The 17,062-nt window shown below is 40.5% G+C and overlaps 1 protein-coding gene across 1 annotated transcript in view; it reads left to right on the top strand.

Annotated features, from left to right (window-relative positions):
• The first annotated feature begins 13,772 nt into the window (after positions 1 to 13,772).
• The window catches only part of tsc22d3 (TSC22 domain family, member 3), a 34,864-nt gene continuing 31,574 nt past the window's right edge, over positions 13,773 to 17,062 (top strand). Inside the window, exon 1 of the mRNA XM_041047962.1 lies at positions 13,773 to 14,574. Coding sequence (XP_040903896.1) covers positions 14,234 to 14,574 — 341 coding nt within the window. The 5' untranslated portion in view covers positions 13,773 to 14,233. The remainder of the gene's footprint in view (positions 14,575 to 17,062) is intronic.

The raw sequence follows: 17,062 nt of genomic DNA, 5'->3' as shown, positions 1-17,062 counted from the left end.
CGGATTAGCCCAGGGGCTCGTCAGCTGGGAAAAAGGTTATCTTGCTTTTTACCACTTTTCCACTGCAAACTGATACACCACAGTGAAGACACAGACAGGAATATGGATGTGTCTGACAATTTAGATGGAGATAGTAAGGTAAAGATAAAGGTAGTGTTCAGCAGGGGGCACTGAGCTCTAAAACCTGTGCACACTTTGGCATACTTAGCACAGCTCAGGGGGGCGAAGTAATCTGTCAAGTCTTCTCACCGTTGAAAGATGAAGACAAAAAGAAAGAATTAGAGAAGGAGAGCCAGCTTGGCATGCAAGTGTGGGTGTGGATGAAACAAGCTGGTGAAAGAGTTGATCAACCCACTGGCTTGTGGTAGCTTTGGCATTTATTTCTCTGAACTTGGAAGCAAACATATAAAACAAAAAAATGAACTCAGTTCTTAATAAATAAACAGTTTTAAGTGCTTTCTTCAAAAGCTGTTAAAACATGAGAGTGTTTAGAGTGGCCAGTTTTTTATTTTATTTTCAACTATATGACATATAGGAGACATACAGTGACTAAAGTTAAAGTGGTTGAGTGGCTTTTTCAGGGTTGCAGGGTGCTAAATCTCTCTTTACCAGATTCCAAAAGTAAGCACTGAGTGTTTTGTTCACATCTGACAAATGAAGGCCAGCTGGGTGTAGCAGTAGTTGTAACCAGGCTTCTGTGGTCCCATTTAATTCTCAAACTGATTCATGAAGACACCTGACGACAGCCTCATATGGGCAGGACAAAACTTTGCCCAACCGCAGAGGCCTGAGGGGGCTGCGTCATGTCACAGCAGAGTTGCACAGAATGTCCAAGCATCTGCTCCTGCTTACCCAGGAAGCATCGCCAGATTAGAGTACCTGGAGGGGTATCTGATTGTCTTGGGGTCTTGTCTATGACAGAGTCTTGGTTGGCAGCAGCCCACAAGGCAGTGTTGCCATCCTGAAATTGAATTGGGAAGGATTTAATGGGTTTAAAGGCTTTGGCTCTCAGTGTGATGGTATCAGATAGGGGTGAAAATGCCAGGAAGTTGTGACGGACAGACGGCTTGACAGTGGAACACAGATTGAAAGAGAGGGAGGGAGAAAGAGATAAAGAACTGGACACACTCAAGGCGAACTGATGGAAAGGAAGTGATTTTCTTGACTAAGTAAAGGTCGTTTTAGGTTAGCGTCTCTGTGGCTTCATCTCTCATTTATTTGAAATGCCTCACATAACATATTATTGCCGTCAGGAGGTAATTATGTAAACAACGATTACATTCATTAACCATATAAACTGATAATAAAACATCTGCCGAACTGATGATAGGACATACTGTTACACAGCAGATAGAAGAGCCTGAAACTATTCACACTGCTTCCATTATAGCAGACAATGAGAATGTAAGAAGCTCCAGTGACGCCAAAGACCGTGAATAGGAATTTTTTTTATCCTATTATTCTGTTAACATGTGAATGGAATTCAATTTTTTATGCTGAATTTCAACATGAGGGTCCATTAATATTATAACACTTTTTTTTTTTGTCCAAAGAAACATTAACATTTCAACCATTGAATAAGCAGTTTTGCTATTCTGCTGCACGTCTGACTCACAGGGGAAAGGAAAATGAGTGACTGCTAATATGTGAAATGATTATGGTGCTTTAAGGGAAATTACTTTAAGGGTAAGTGTGACGAAGCACTGTCTTCAAATTTAGGAGGAAAAGGAGTCCCAGCCTCGGAAATGTAATGCATCAGTTTTGAAACAAAGCAGCAAGAAGCAAACAAAAAAAACTCACGTCAGGTTCCCTGTGACTCCATAGTATTGACTTCAAATTGTGTTTGCATTTTAGATGGCCCACTTGCCACTTCTTCCAACTTAATCTGAAAAGAAAAGCATGAGTGACAGTATTTGGCTGCTTGATTCATAATCAGCTTTGACATCAGCGGTATGTGTCTGTTTGATCCTGCTCTTTGTTCTGAATCAAACCCAGTCTATTCTCCAAAAATGCTATATATGCCTGAGAAAAAGCTGGAAAAACAATTTGATTTAGTTCAAAAATGCCATGTCAAAGCCGTGTCAGTTTTCTGAGTGCATGGCAGCTCTGCAGGCGCTGCACAATGGAGTGGACATCAGGGGAGAGAAAGCATTGGCCAGTGTGTCATCAGTGCTTTTGTGTGTCGTGCCGACTGAGTATACAGAGTGGAGAAAGAGCAGCATGTACTCAGTTGTGCTACACCTCTATTCGGTGAAGCCTAGAGTTTATAGGATATCAATACATCCAGAAAGATGAAAAAGATGCAGTGTACATGGACTAAAGCAGTCGCAGCTGCAGCAGGGTGCTGGAAAAGGGCCCTGGCTTTTAGTGGTCTGATTGTGAGACATCAGAGTGGCAGGTACAAAGTGACAGCACATTAACTTGAACTCTCTGGCGGCTTGCCCCCACAGCTCTGCACTGTCCCCACTCTCCTTTGTGCTGTTCCCACTTTGCAGACCCATGGACTCTTGATGTCGCCCTCCGGAGGAGACTGTCCATCTCTGTCCAAACCCAAGGGTTATGACCACTTGTTGTCATGGTTCCCAAACAATGTCCCAAAATGTCAGTCCACCAGGAGGAAGGACTGCTGGCCTTCAGCTGGTCACAGAATCTGCTGGTTTGGGGCATGACTGGAAAACATAACTCAGGGAGAGATGGAGGGAAAAGGGAAGGGAGAAGATTTACATCATTATCATAAGAGACAAGTAGATAAACGTACTGTAAAACACATAAACAAATAAAAGAATCCACAATCCTGCAAGCAGACATAATGAAAATGTTCTGCAGACATGTCTATTTAGCATTTTATGGAAGACGACCTTCAAACTTCTGAAAAGCTCATTTGGCTCATAAGAAAAAAGTAAAAGTGGAGTCAGTTACATATTTATAAATGTTCTGCTTTTGTAGGTTTCTCATCAATTTACAGTAAATGAAGTGTGACTTAAATGAGCATTCATCTTGAGTGCCAGTTAGTCACTGGCAGAGAAAATGAAGCAAAAAGAGCAGGAATTCACAGCTAGCTTCGTTTTGAATGTGATGGGAAATGAGATGCTGCACAGAAATGTTGTTTGCTACCACCACCACCAGCAACCCGGCAGCTCACAGACGAAGATCATGCTGTGTTGTTGGACAGGCATCAAAGGCAGAGGCCTCAGATAGTTTCTCGGTCACACTGGGTAACCCAGCAGTACTTCACTTCCTCCATATGTACGAAGACAAGTCGATAACCATAAAACCCATGCGCACTAAGCCACACACTCACACACAAACACATACACATTGCACACTCTGTGCACTAAGCATGCACACTCCTTCACTACCTAAACTATGTAGTATTGTCCTGCTTTCTAAGAAGTGGCATTTTATTTGCTTCACAAGTCAACTAACCTTGCACTGAGACATAGTATCACAGTTGGGAATCTGTCACAGTTGTCTTGACCTTTGATCTCTAAGTCTTTGAAACCTGGTCACTCTATCCCACCGGCACCACCGCCCCCCCCTGTGTGACATCTGTGGTAATGCACACCAGTGTGTTTGTTGCTAAAGTTAGCGTGGTAGAAGCTGAGCCACACAGGGAGAGAGGTGAGACGTGAGGGTGTTTTCACACTTTTAGAGTCTTGGGATGCTGTTCTCTGTCTTTCAAAGGGACTTCGGCCTCTCTGAGGACATATAATATTTCAGTGCTGGGTCTAACTTACAGCATATGGAAATCGCAGCTAATTCTGCATTATGTGTGGAGTAAAAAACAAAGTAGACAGAGCTGCTTTAAAATTGGCTGATAATCATAGCTAAAAATGTCAGATGTCCTTGCATCAACCCATAAGAAATTGAAAGCTGAGAAGAAAAAAAATAGAAAAAGCTCATAATGCCTTCAATGCATTTAAATTCAAACCTTATTCCAGTGAAGTGTGTAATTTGTTTCTGACACCTATCAGGATGCATCATACTCTGATATGATGCACGACTTTACTGAAAAACTCACACTGAAAATCTAAAACTAAGACAGTTTGATTGCACGTTTGATGAATAACCTTGACTTAAAAAGTCAAAGTGTGTTGCACTTGAGACACTAAAACCAATAGCTACTACAAACTGAATTACCCTAGAGATACTGCTAAGACTGGTCTTTTTTCTCCAAATTCACTCACTGAATTCCAAATTGAAGCGAATTATCCAGGACTGGATTTGATTAGGAAAGCCAATCATTTTGGCAGTTAGACTCAAGGGAGTCCTACAGACACAAAAGAGACCAAACAGACTGATACTCATTTAGCATTTCATTACAGAAACCCTTCCAGTAACTGGCTATTTACTTCCAAGTTTTAATGTCTGATCATTCCTAAAAACTAAGGTGCTCTGATAGTGTTGTAAAGAAGCTTCTTTGTAATATTAAAACTCATTTGTCTATTATCACACATGAACCCACACATGCAACACACACACACACACACACAGTACAAAAGCACATTGCAATTAATTGCATTCTTCCAATACTGTTTAAAATGCAGAGAAATTGTACAAAACCTTTTATTAAAAACAGCTGTAGGCAGGTTGTTTCTCTTCTTTCAATGGCCTGAGAATTCGTTACAGAAAACAAAGCACATGAGAGAAAATGTGAAACTGTGAAGATTTCCTACAATACAGAGTGACTACGCAAGTGGATTGACTTCAGGCCACCTACTGTTGCCTGTGCGCTTGGTCTACTTGTATTTGTCCAAAAAAGATAAGGACCTTTTCAAAGAACAACAGATGGGATTTAATTAACAGTGAGTGACAGGACCCGGTAGCTGCAGCGTTATGTTCTCCAGCTATTCTTTTCTTTTTTTTTAAAAAATTCTGTTGTGCAAAATACAAATATAAAGAATAAGACACAAAAAACAGTGTTCTAAGTGTTATTGGGTCAGAGAATGTGGCCAAGTAGACATTGCCTCCAACCCTGGATTAGTACTTCCACTGTGAGGGGCTTAATCAGTGACACCAAATACTTTGTGCCTTAATTACTCTCAAAAGTGGATGTGTCGGCATCTTAATGACCTATAAAGTAAGAGTCATCTTGGGTTTGTCTGAGCTTCGGACATGGATTGCTGGCGTGTTTACCCTCAACCTGCCACTGAGGACACACATCCTCTCTGACTGGCCAAACAAATGCTGAGTGCTACAACGAGCCTCAGGAGCAAACAAACATGCATTCATCAGCAGGGTCAATCAGTCACTAAACTCTCACAACACGGCAGCTTTCAGACGCACGAGCGGCCGTTTCACCCTAGTCCAGATTGTTTTTAAATCCATTTTTACCCACATCTCCCTCATCACTCGTGTAGGGAACAAATGAAATTGGAAAGTTGTAAATAAACATATCCATTGTTCTAATGCTCTACTGAGGGCTGTGCTGTAATTAACCAAGGGGAGGTGGGCTTTAAAAAGCCAGACAAGGCCAATCATTGCTGATCCACAGGACAGTGAGCAACAGAGTACTCTTAAACACAGGGCACTGAGGCTGGTCAATCAGGGAGAGTGCTCCTGCCATTTCCAGTTTATATTCAGTTGAGCTTAAAAAGGTTGGAGTGGATGGGGGAGGATACATTTCTCCTTAATTCTAGGCGCCAAGTTCTAAATCCCCAGCTCGTCACAGATATTTTCTTCTGCGAGTGGGTGTTTTTTTGGTAAAAATTCTCTTATCTAACCATGAAAAACTTTCATTCTGAGTCTCATACATTTCCCAGTGTAATCTAACCTCAACCAAAGATTGAGCTGCCTAAAACTAATCTTACCTCATGATCACGTCTTTCTTCCTATGCTTAAACTTCCATCTGACTGATGACCTTTCCATCTGACAACAAACTCCAAAACAGCTTGTCTAATTTATGCTAGTGTCTTGTCATCCCTTTCATACAGAGGAAACGTAATACAGGTACATACATGATTTATATCCACAACTGTATTTCAGACCACACTTTGAATTTTGTGTGTATCTGTGTTTCTTGTGTGTCTGCGTGCATGGGTAAGCACCAGACAACAAAGGGGATTAGATGCCAGGTCTAAAATGCCTTACCCATGGTTTAGAGCACAGCTCTCTAAACTGTATGAGATTAGACAGATTTAAAATGTGGCAGATTTCTTTTTATTACATGCTTTTAGCTGCGGCTGTTTCATTTACCCTCCCTCCATTAAAGATAATCAATACTTTATTGATTGCTATTACCATTTTGCTCCATTTCGTGACATGTTCCTGCACACGCACACGATCGTAGTGGAAGCACAGGCACAGCTGGGCGATGATGAGCATATGTCAAAATGACTGCGGTTAAACCATTTTCACATTAATCAACACCTCAGATTTTATTTTCAGAAATGCCTAGAAGCCCCATACGATCACGGTGTGCCTTCCAATGTTTTTATGCAAAACATGGTGAGGCATGAAAATATAATTTCATAATTGGAATTACAGGCCGTTTTAAATAACAGGAATGTTATTTATAGGGACAAGGTGAGAGCAGTGCTTTGAGTGTGTAGGCTTGATTTTAAGAAGCTCCACTGGCACAGAATTAGAAGTTTAGAAGCATCAGCGGCTTCAAGATTCTTTGGTAATTTCTTTCCTCCCACGCATATTGCAATTTCAGAATGCTTCTGAGCTCTTTTCCACTTTCCAAACAAAAATATCTGTCTGCAGCTACAGCTGATGCTGTACATGTTACCAATTACCAATTACCATTATGTAGGCTGCAACCCAAATTTCCATTTAGTTGTAATGCTTCCCGAAAGACAGCAAGACCATTATTAAAAAACTCACTGAGATTGTTAGAGGCAATATCTAAACGCTGCTCTTGAAAGTGCGTCAGCTGCTAAGCAGATATCCGTTTGAACTTCAAATAAGCTGGAGACAAACGTAGTGGAGAGATCAAGCATATAAATCAAAGCAGCAGCACTTCAAACACTGACTGCAGGGACAAGTCAGTCACAAATGAGAACACTTAAATACTTACATGCTATAGCAGTGTTGTTGTTTTTTAAATATCAGATTCTCTATTTCCTTTGTTCCCATTTATCACATCCTATCATACTTTATTCATGCTGAGGCCTGAATATGAAATATATTTGACATCTACATTATGGATTAATGAAGATCATGGTTCGCTCGCAACAATCAGTCTGTTTCGTCAGCAATTCTCTACATGTCCGCCTGGTCTTAACGCTAGAATAGCCTGAGCTCAAACATTTCTCTAGGCATCTATAACTGAAAGGAGTACAAAACTTTATCCAGATCTAGAGCTTGTCAGAAAGCATCAAGTAGTGCAGTTATTTTATCCAACTTTAATCACCCCAAGTCTAATTAGGGGACTGCGGCAGATAATTTTTTTTTCTGAGGCAATTCCTCTGAATTTCCATGAAAACTGAAGTGATAGAAGAATATTGTCTTCTCAATGGAAACAAATGAGAGATATGTCATGAGTAAATCCTGGGTTCTGATAGAAAGCAAGCTAAAATAAAGCTGAAGGTCAATGGTGGTAGGGACTGACACTGAGTCAATACAGGTTTCCTTAGCCAAGAAGACGGAAGATGTGTTCAAGGTGAAAAAAAAGAAAAGGGTGAAAGCATACAATTAAAGCTGAACAGCGCGAGAGATGGCAGGGAAGAGGACTGGAGTGTGTGAGATCGAGCCCTGACAGTTGGAGGGAAGAGAGTTCGGACCTCAGTTTCCTGACAACGGTAATTACTTCCCTGGCTTAACTCATGGCCTGAATCTCCTTCACAGCCAACTAATGCTCATCACTTGGGTTCGGTGCTGTATGTCCCTGTGATGAGAGATTGCCTGTAAAGAGTTTGTGCTTTACTTTTCTTCAATCCAAGCCTAACCAGTGGGGCACATTTCTTAAAGATGACTGGACAGCAAATTTAATCCTCAGAGGGTGAGAGGAGCTTAGGATTATATGCCCTATCTCACCAACCAATGAGAGGATTTGAGACTGTCTGGCCCTGATGTCTTGGCCAATCACAGCCTGAGGCAGAGGATCAAATGCACAAAGGAAAAAAGGCAGCAGTGAAAAAATGATGCACTATGATAGCCATAGTGTAAAGGAGTGGCTCTTTACTCAACTACAGAATACTGAATTACAAAATGTGGCTGAGGAGAAAATGTTAATTATGTTATTTGGCTGACTCATTGTTAAATGATAGGTGTACTTCTGTTTTATTGAAACACCCTGCAATGATTTTGACGTAGATATTTATACAACAACCTGTTCAGCTGTTCAAATGTCAGTTTTCAAAGCTGTTGACATGAATTTTGATCAAATATTTATGCCTTATTGAGAACATTTTGTGCTTGTTTGGATTTATTTCCCCAGCATGTCAGCGTCTGTCAAATCAATGCTGGGCATGAATGCATAATGGCTTTCATCTGTTAGGCTTGTTCTAACACTTGAAAGACAAATATCAATTAAATAAATAAAATACATATTTCAGGAAGCTATGAAAACCTCAAAAATATTTTTCTCAGTCTTTTTATTGTTTCTCTTCCTTTCCTTTTTATTTCAGTTTCTCATTTTGCAGTGTATCTTCATTGACTGCAATCGTTGTGCAAACATTGCTCCATTACCAGTTGTAATCAAGTTGTAGCATCCTCACCCATACTTACACCACAAACACAACAGTATATGGTACAAACAACAGTACTGAGGAACCCCCACTTACCCCAGACTATACTGAGGTGTAAGAATCTTCTGTTTGCTTTTGCTGCTCTCTAGTGTCAGGACATTGGTGTTGCTCAAACAAAAAAGTTCACTGAACATAGATTATTATCACTTAATTACAAGTTTTGTTAGCTGTGTGCTGCTCTGACTGAATGCCATATGATGACCCAGTAAGAAAAAATTATGTGTATTGTGCATACACTAATGGAAACCTTTCTGAGTCCATTCATAGACTAAGAACCCTATTCTCCTGCTTTATACTTTGTGTGGCAATATTAATGTTTATGTCTAATACTTTCCAAAATGCAGCAGTTTTACCTATATAACCTACATGTCCGGAGCACACCATGATGTATACCCACAGGGAATATTAATGTTGTTTCAGTGGCTTGCCAAAAAGGGGCAGTATAAGAGAGATGCCTTGCAACTTTGGCTGGAAGATTTGTGTACAATCATAATTACTCTAAAGCTGAACTGATAAAGGAAATCATATCAGTTTGTTTGCAGTACTTGTGATAAGATAACACTAATGCAAACAAATCGAAGTTCATTTCATTTCATTGGGAATACTCTGTTCTGTGCACCATGGCCTCAGGTGGACTCAGCTGTTACCTGGGTCACCTTTTTTGATTTCCAGCAGAGCAAACTTTTATGAATTTATATATTTTAAACTTGGCATGTTTTTCACTGGTTAGCAGAGAGGTTTTTCTTTAAAGGGCGCTTGTTTTGAGATAGAATCTTAGAAATCAGGGCTGTGCACAGACAACTGAAAGATCTTAAATCCAGATAAGTTGGGTTGAAAATTTCCAACAGGAGAAAGGAATCTTTAAAAAAAACATTCTTATTTCTATTTTGAAGTACAGCTTTGCTTCAGCTGCAGAACGTGAATGACCCAGTCCAGGATACAAAGTCTTAGATTTTTAAGCTGAACCTTGTGGGACCATTTAAGGCAGATGACCCACTTAGCGCTGTCCTCAAGACATTTCCACCTACTCCTACTCACACATCCTCTTTATCTAGTGTTCTTTCAGTGACAGATGGATGTCATTAGTCCACACAACCATGTCACAACAATGTGAGAGAATTTGAACTCCCATACTGCTCATAGCAGGGTATATCTGCTGCTGGATTTGATAACCTGCTGTTCTACTACCTTTGGCCAGTCATTTTATATATGGCTGAATCCTCTGAAATCTGCAATTCTAGAATGAGTATGTTATTATCAGCCAGTAAGCGGCACTTTTTTTTTTTGCCTGAAAACCAGTGTTTTCTTTGCAGATCTCAGTATATCTCATTCTCAAACTAGAACCCGACATATGAGCTATTGCAGTTTAGAACTTCCTTTTCTTCTGGTTAGAAATGAGAATGAAATCTTTATCTTGACATAGTGACAAGACAACAATTCTAATGCCAGGAAAGCCTTACATAAAACAGTGAAATCTGGACCGATGCCCTTATCACTGTTGTATAATGTGTTCTTACAGCACATGTAGGGACACAAGCAAAAAAAAAGAGGCACAGAGAAATCCATTATGTCAAGCTAAAGTTATGGGGATGGACAGAAATCAGATTTGCTTTTACTCAGGCTGATGCCGGACTTGGCAGCCTATAAAAACTCATTAAAATAAACAAGCCACCAACAACTCCACTTCTCATGAGTTATTGGGCATCAAGAAATGAAATAAATACAACTCTGCCTCAGTGGTGCTGCAGACTGAAGGTGTGAGTTCACCTGTATTACTTTAGTGCCAACCCGTACACACTCACTAAAGAAGCATGTTTTGCATGGATGCGTAAAAAGACTTTAATATAACAAATACTCAAACTTTCCAAATAGGGAATTTTCAATGCATTCCAAAATGACTATCTGAAACTGCGGTTATGTTTCATGGCTAATTCTAAGAACCATGCTGTTGTTTTTCTGGTGAGTATTGTTGTTAATATAGCCTTGTGTTTAAATGTCATTTTAACCTTACTTATGCAAGAATAAGTAAGATTTAAATACTGTAAAAAGGTGGCAAAGTAATTAATCTTGATTCACCAATTGACAAGATTAATTTCAGTGTTCATAAAAATGAAACCAAGATGCCTGACAGCAAACTAACCCCAGATCTTTATTTCCATGTTAGCCTTCACAATGCTTTAGTTGGGCTTCAGTGAGAATTCTTCAGAGACTGCACATTTTTACTGCTCATGCTACTTGTATGACTTTGTGCTGCAATTGTTCATTATTTTTCTTTTTCTTCAGAATGATCATTCAGATGTAAAAATAAAATGCTAATTATTGCAGTATCAACAACACATGCCCCTTATCACTTGCCCGCCTGCAAACTGAAGGCGAGAACAAAAGGTGCTCATGTGCCTTGTGGCCTGATTGAACCGATAGCCACTGATAGCAATAAGCTTCCACTATCCTAGTTTCACTGACCTAGTTTAGACAGCTGTGGGAGTCAGTCTGTAAAAGGCAGTTCTCCTGAAATTAATAATTTATATAGTGTGTCCACATCATTTAGCTCACTGCAGTCCACACTGGAAGCGAAATTTTCACCCAAAACAAGCTACCAGAGAGCCAAGACATAAACACATTTACTTCTGCCATTAAGTCTGAATGCAAATATGTATTCGTGAAATCCGCTCAACTTAGTTTTTATATCTTTTAGAATTACAATTAGAAATCTACACAGTTATGCTGCTAGACAGTTCTCTACTGTGAAAACTCCAAGCATTTAGCTCCCCCCCCCCCCCCCCCCCCCCCCCAACCGAGGTCACACCTCAATCAGTGATGTTAAAGCAGGTGTTTTCCATCAGTTGTCAAAACACCTGCTGAGATGTCAATGAAAGTCTCAGCTGATAGAGAGCAGTGCAAGTAGCAGAATTCTACCCAGTTTATCCCAGTGTATTTCCGATCTATACTTTCACTGGTAATACTTTGTTTTCTTCCTTGCATGAGAAACAACTGAAAGCTAATTTGACAGTATAAACTTTAATGAATAAACTGAATTTCCGTTTCTGCTGTAGTATTTCATTTCTTTGGTCTGACTCTTGTTTGTGGTATCTTGGTTTTTCTGATTTGTAATCCCTATCACGGAATGTATTGTTTTATAGTTTCACAATTGCTTCCAGGGAAAAGCCAGCGCCTATCTTCAACCTTTACTGGAAGTGTGTTTGGCTGGCTGCATAGTTATACAGCCAGTCCCACAGTGCCACATTAATCAATAGGAATGATTATCAAAGCTACAAAAGATTCAGAGTGAATAAAATGTCTTGAATTCAGAATTTCAACATTTGAATACAGTCAGCAACCATGTTAAAGTATTCCACTGCTTAATTTTCCTCTTACTTTCTGATTGCAGAGATTCCCCCTTCATCTCCACCAGAAACTTTTAACCTTAGATATATTAACACACACATAAATACACAAGTTTCAGTAATTTTGGGGTTTTTTTTTTTGTAGAAAGCATTTGTTTTTTAAAGGTGGTTCAGTGTGACTTAAAACATCTACATGAACTGACTGTACTAACATTTCCCCACTAGAGGGCAGCCTCTACCCGAATCAGTCTGCAATCCCATCCTTCCACCAACGAAAGTGGAGAATCCCCGCTGCCTGAGGACATCATTACACACTCAATAAAGCAATAGTCAGTCATTTTCTCTGCTTAATTGATCCCACTGCTACCCAACAATGCGTGGTGTGACATTTTTTACTGCAGCAGAAACAGCAGCATGCCTCAGAGTAAGACATGCTATTTGTAATTATCTTGTTGTCGTGCTCTTGCGTGACCGACCATCTGCGTACAACATGCAGTACACTTGTTGGTCAGCAGCCGAGGTCAGGTGCTCGGCAGTGCGTTCCTCCTGGAGCCGTCTGTATGGCTGTAATGACATTGTCCTTGTATTAACCAGAGCTTGTGAAACACTCATCTGGAGGACAAGAACACGGGCCACTCTTGCCCAATCCAAAACTGTTTGGGAACAGATATGGAAATCGATAAAATCGTAAACAAATGCAGGGGAGGCCTGATAAGATAATGTTTATGTTTACTACACAAATCAACAGCACAGTCTCTCTTGCTCTCACTCACACACAAACGCACTCTCACACATGCACATTCACAATGACACAAATGACACCATTGTGAGTTATTTCATGAAATTCATTAAAAAGTTTTACTTGGTAAATAAAAACCATAATTAGCCAGTCTGTACATGCTTACTTGTGGCTGAGGTGTACCTCAGCTCTCACTGGGCGAGAAGTGAGTGTACACCCAGGACAGGTGGTCAGTCTATTACAGGACTAACACATAGAGACAGCCATTTCCTTTCACATACTTACATACAGGCTTTTAGAGTGTCTGTTTCACTTATGTTTGGACTGTGGTAGGGAACAAGAGCACCCAGAAGAAGCCCGCACAGACATGGAGAGAGCATTCAAGTAACATAAAGAAAGGTCCCTGCCAGCCAGTGAATTCACTCCCATGACTTTCTTGCTATAAGGTTGCATTGCTATTCAGTGGACCAATATAAACAGAGTCAGGCAAAATGGATAAAAGCGCACAAGCTCAACAAAATAAACATTTGCTTTAATTTGAAAAGCATGTAAAATGTTGCACCGGTACCTCACATCTACTGCAAGGAAACAGTTGCGTTTTTTCTTCTTTTCACTAATTAGCAAGACAGACATGCTATCGCTGCTTTGTGTGTGTTCCTGCAGCCTCCCTCGCTCAGCCACTCCTTGTGCTGTCAGAACGGCAGGGTGGAGCTGACGGAACTGCACATGTTTCAAGCATGCTCTGATGCTTCTCTCCTTCCCTTTCTATTTCCCTTCCCCTAGTGCCTGCACAGCTAAGCTGAAAAAGTAAAGAGGAGGGTCCAATACGTGTAACCAGCTATGTTGTTTACCAATCATGTGGGTTTCCCCACCCTCTCTGACACTCTCCCTCCCTCCCTCCTTTTTTTGCTCCCTCCCTCTGTCTCTAGGCACGCCAACCAAAGAAAAAAAAGTGCAGGGAAAAAAAGTGATAAGCAGCAAGCAGCTTCTGGGTTTTGCTTTCAAGCGCACTCCTGCTGAATCGGTGTGAGTGAGTGTGTATGTGTGTGTGTGTGTGTGTGTGTGGGGCGTTCACTCTTTCTCCTGCCACAGTAGCAACACATTTGCAGCAGCGTCGGCCCCGAACAAAAGGCTAAACGCAGCAGAGCCACAGGAGGGGAAACTCAGGGATAGAAGCGGGTAGAGTGGCCCAGCGTGACTGCACTTCTCAGGGAGGAACTCAACCTGCCATTTAGCCCTCCTGGCCCTGGAGTGGAGACAGGACGGTACACTAGACCAGCCCAGGCTGCCTGTCTGTCTCTCTAGAAGAACTGAGGAACACACCCTGTTACTGACAGTTTTGTCTTTCACTTGTCTTTCATTCACACACCTCAGTCTCTGTCATCCTTTACTGAGACTCCTGCACCTGCCCTTCTTCACCTGGGCTTCCTTCCTTGTCATCCACCTGTTCTCCGAGATGTCAGACGATGACTGCCGCTCGCCTATCGGCCTGGACTGTTGCAGTTGCTGCCTGGACCTGGCCAATGGCTGTGATGACTCCATGTCCAGCAGTCCAGCTCAGGGCCTCAGTACCACAGGGGGCCTCCCAGGGAGCCCCACCAGCCCCAGTGTCAATCACTTTCGCCAGCTCCGCAACCAGCTGATGTACCAGAACCTGAACACGGACAAGCTGAACAACATCATGAGGCAGGACTCCCTGGAGTCAGTGGTGAGGGACCCCTGCTTCCTTCTAAATGAAGGAATCTGCAACAGCAACATTGACCAAACCATGCTGTCTATACTGCTCTTCTTTCACAGGTATGTCTCTTATTTGCTTATCTGGTTAGGGAACATCTGAATGTAAAAGGGTTTTCATTAGTAAACAAATTTTGAACTTCAGCTGAAAGTCAGTCTTTACTCCTGCTAGAGACATTCAGTATACCTTTCCGTAATCCGTAATAACAGTGCTGCTTAGGAATCATATTTTACTTAAATGAACCAGATGGTTTTGGAGACTAATCAGGTTTCTTGGATCAGCACTTCTTCTAAAAAGGCTGACACAAGTATTTACTGTTATGGATTAAGTATAGACTAGGAAGAGGACATTCATTTTGATTCTGTTTAAGAAATTAATCTCAGAAAAGACTGTGTCTGATAAATGAAGTGCTTTGTGTTTTTCTGTCTTTCTTTGACATCTAAAGTAATTGGGACATAGATCCAAAACGTTCAGCATTGCTTTGTTACTCATCGTGTTTATTTATATCTACACCGTCCGTGTCTTTCATGCAGCATATTTGACATGTTGCATAACATGACATTGACAATGATTTGTGCATGCGCTGAAAAGAATTAACAATATAATGTGTTTTCCTTGAATGAGGCTATTCAGTTTAAGGCACTCATTAAAGGGGCAATGTGTAAGAATTGGCTAAGTCATAATCCAAACAAATGGAGGCAGCATATTACCAGAAAGATGGGGGTGTCCAGCTAACCTTGGTTGGCTGCCACATTGGTTGGCATCAAAAACCTTAGCCTTAACTTTAGCATAGGGCAATAGTTGTTGGCATGTATGAACTGGGGAACATATTCCGCACAGGTTTACCTTGCTGTCTGATTATGTAACTGGTAGGCTGTTTTCTTCAGTTATTGTTGGACTCATAATGAGTTCACACCCAGTCTGTCCAGTCAGAGACACAGGGAAGATATAGTGAGGTTGAGGAATGCGAGTTAGGACGTTGGGACGTTGGACTCACTATCGCCTCTTGCAGTACAAAATGGTATTACGAGATGGAATATGTTGGGGTTAGCTAGTTAGCACGCTAACAACTTAAACAAAACTGTGATTTCTTTCATATTCTGTTGATATTTTTAGTTATTTTTTTGAATGTTTTAAACTAAAGTACTTGCAAATCCCCCCTTAATATTTGTAAAACATCTTTATCTCTGAAAAAAAAGTTTTTCCTAGACTTAGAGTCAAAGACAAAGTCATGCTTGTAATTGAGAGATCTTTACTTCAAAACAACAAAACACTATATGGAGACGGAGGTAAACAAAATCTAACCTAGAAAGCACATCTTTTGAAACACAAGGTTACTCGAAAACATCAGTTTATTGTCATATTGATTCAATTAAAATGATCTTTTATTGCGAAAGGTCAATTAAAACTGGCCTGACTCCTTCTCTGTCTCTACCAGCGCTACTATAAAACGGTGTTTGGCAGCTCACCTCGCAGTGTTTGTGAGGAAGAAAATGTCCTGCTATAAAGTTGTTGCCAGTTGGATAGTTTGTTTGGCAGCTACTGTCGGATGACTTCAGCCTCAAATTAACAGTTACCATCGTTGTCGTCGGCTACAGTTTTGACCATCACTGAACTCCTGAACCTGAGCCAGCAGTTACTGTACAGGGCTTCCTTAGAAAAGCTGTCATTGCATATGGTCCGTGTGGTTATCGGAGCAGTAAAATGTGGAGATCTATGGGTATATGACAGTAAGCACTAAAACAACACAAAAGTATTATCATCGCAAAAGCCAGCTTTGGATGCCACATACTGTGAAGTTGCCGTCATTTGTGTCTGTAAAACAGAGTTATGTGTTACAGGATCATGACATATTTGTCAGACATATGTATGAAATATGATAACACTAATCTGATAATCAGGCAACTAAAGAGGGTTTTTCTATCTTGTTTGTGGTTGCGTAAGAAAGGAATCTTTTTCAAAATTGACCTTTGCCCCCAATTTTACTACTTCTTTGCCTTTTTGTCTATGGGCTGGTTTCTTCAAGTCACAGTATGTTCAAATGTATGTGGTTGCTGTGGTTTTCCAAACTAAAAATAAAGAAAAAAACATAAAACTTAAAGTGAAACTTCAAGCAGCACATATACAACTCCGGGCATGTGAATCCTTAAAAATAATCCTTACTTTGAGATACATGAATTAATTAATTTCAGGTAAAACCAGTTTTTCCTCCTTCCTAGCCAGATAAAAAATCTGTAATATTGTCTATCCTGATAAAAAAGTTGCCTGGAATGAACATAGTATGGTAATTGTTATCATAGATTTAGTTGTTTGCAGATGATATGATATCAGTAATGTTCTCTGGCCAAGAAGTATTATCAGTATTTTATCAAACTTTTCCAGAAGCCAAGCTGCCACAACATACCAAAATAAGTTAAAATTTAACTTGTATTAACTTTGCTATATGCTACAGCTGTTAAAGACTGTTCTTATCTCCAGTGGCATTGATAGATATTGCATGACTACAGATAGCACATTAGAAGTAAACCCATTTATAGCGCACTGCAAGTG

The sequence above is a fragment of the Toxotes jaculatrix genome, chromosome 10, assembly GCF_017976425.1.
Source record: "Toxotes jaculatrix isolate fToxJac2 chromosome 10, fToxJac2.pri, whole genome shotgun sequence".
In the NCBI taxonomy this organism is placed as follows: domain Eukaryota; kingdom Metazoa; phylum Chordata; class Actinopteri; family Toxotidae; genus Toxotes; species Toxotes jaculatrix.
Note: the sequence above shows the minus strand (reverse complement) of the source record. Positions and strands in the feature narration are given on the sequence as shown.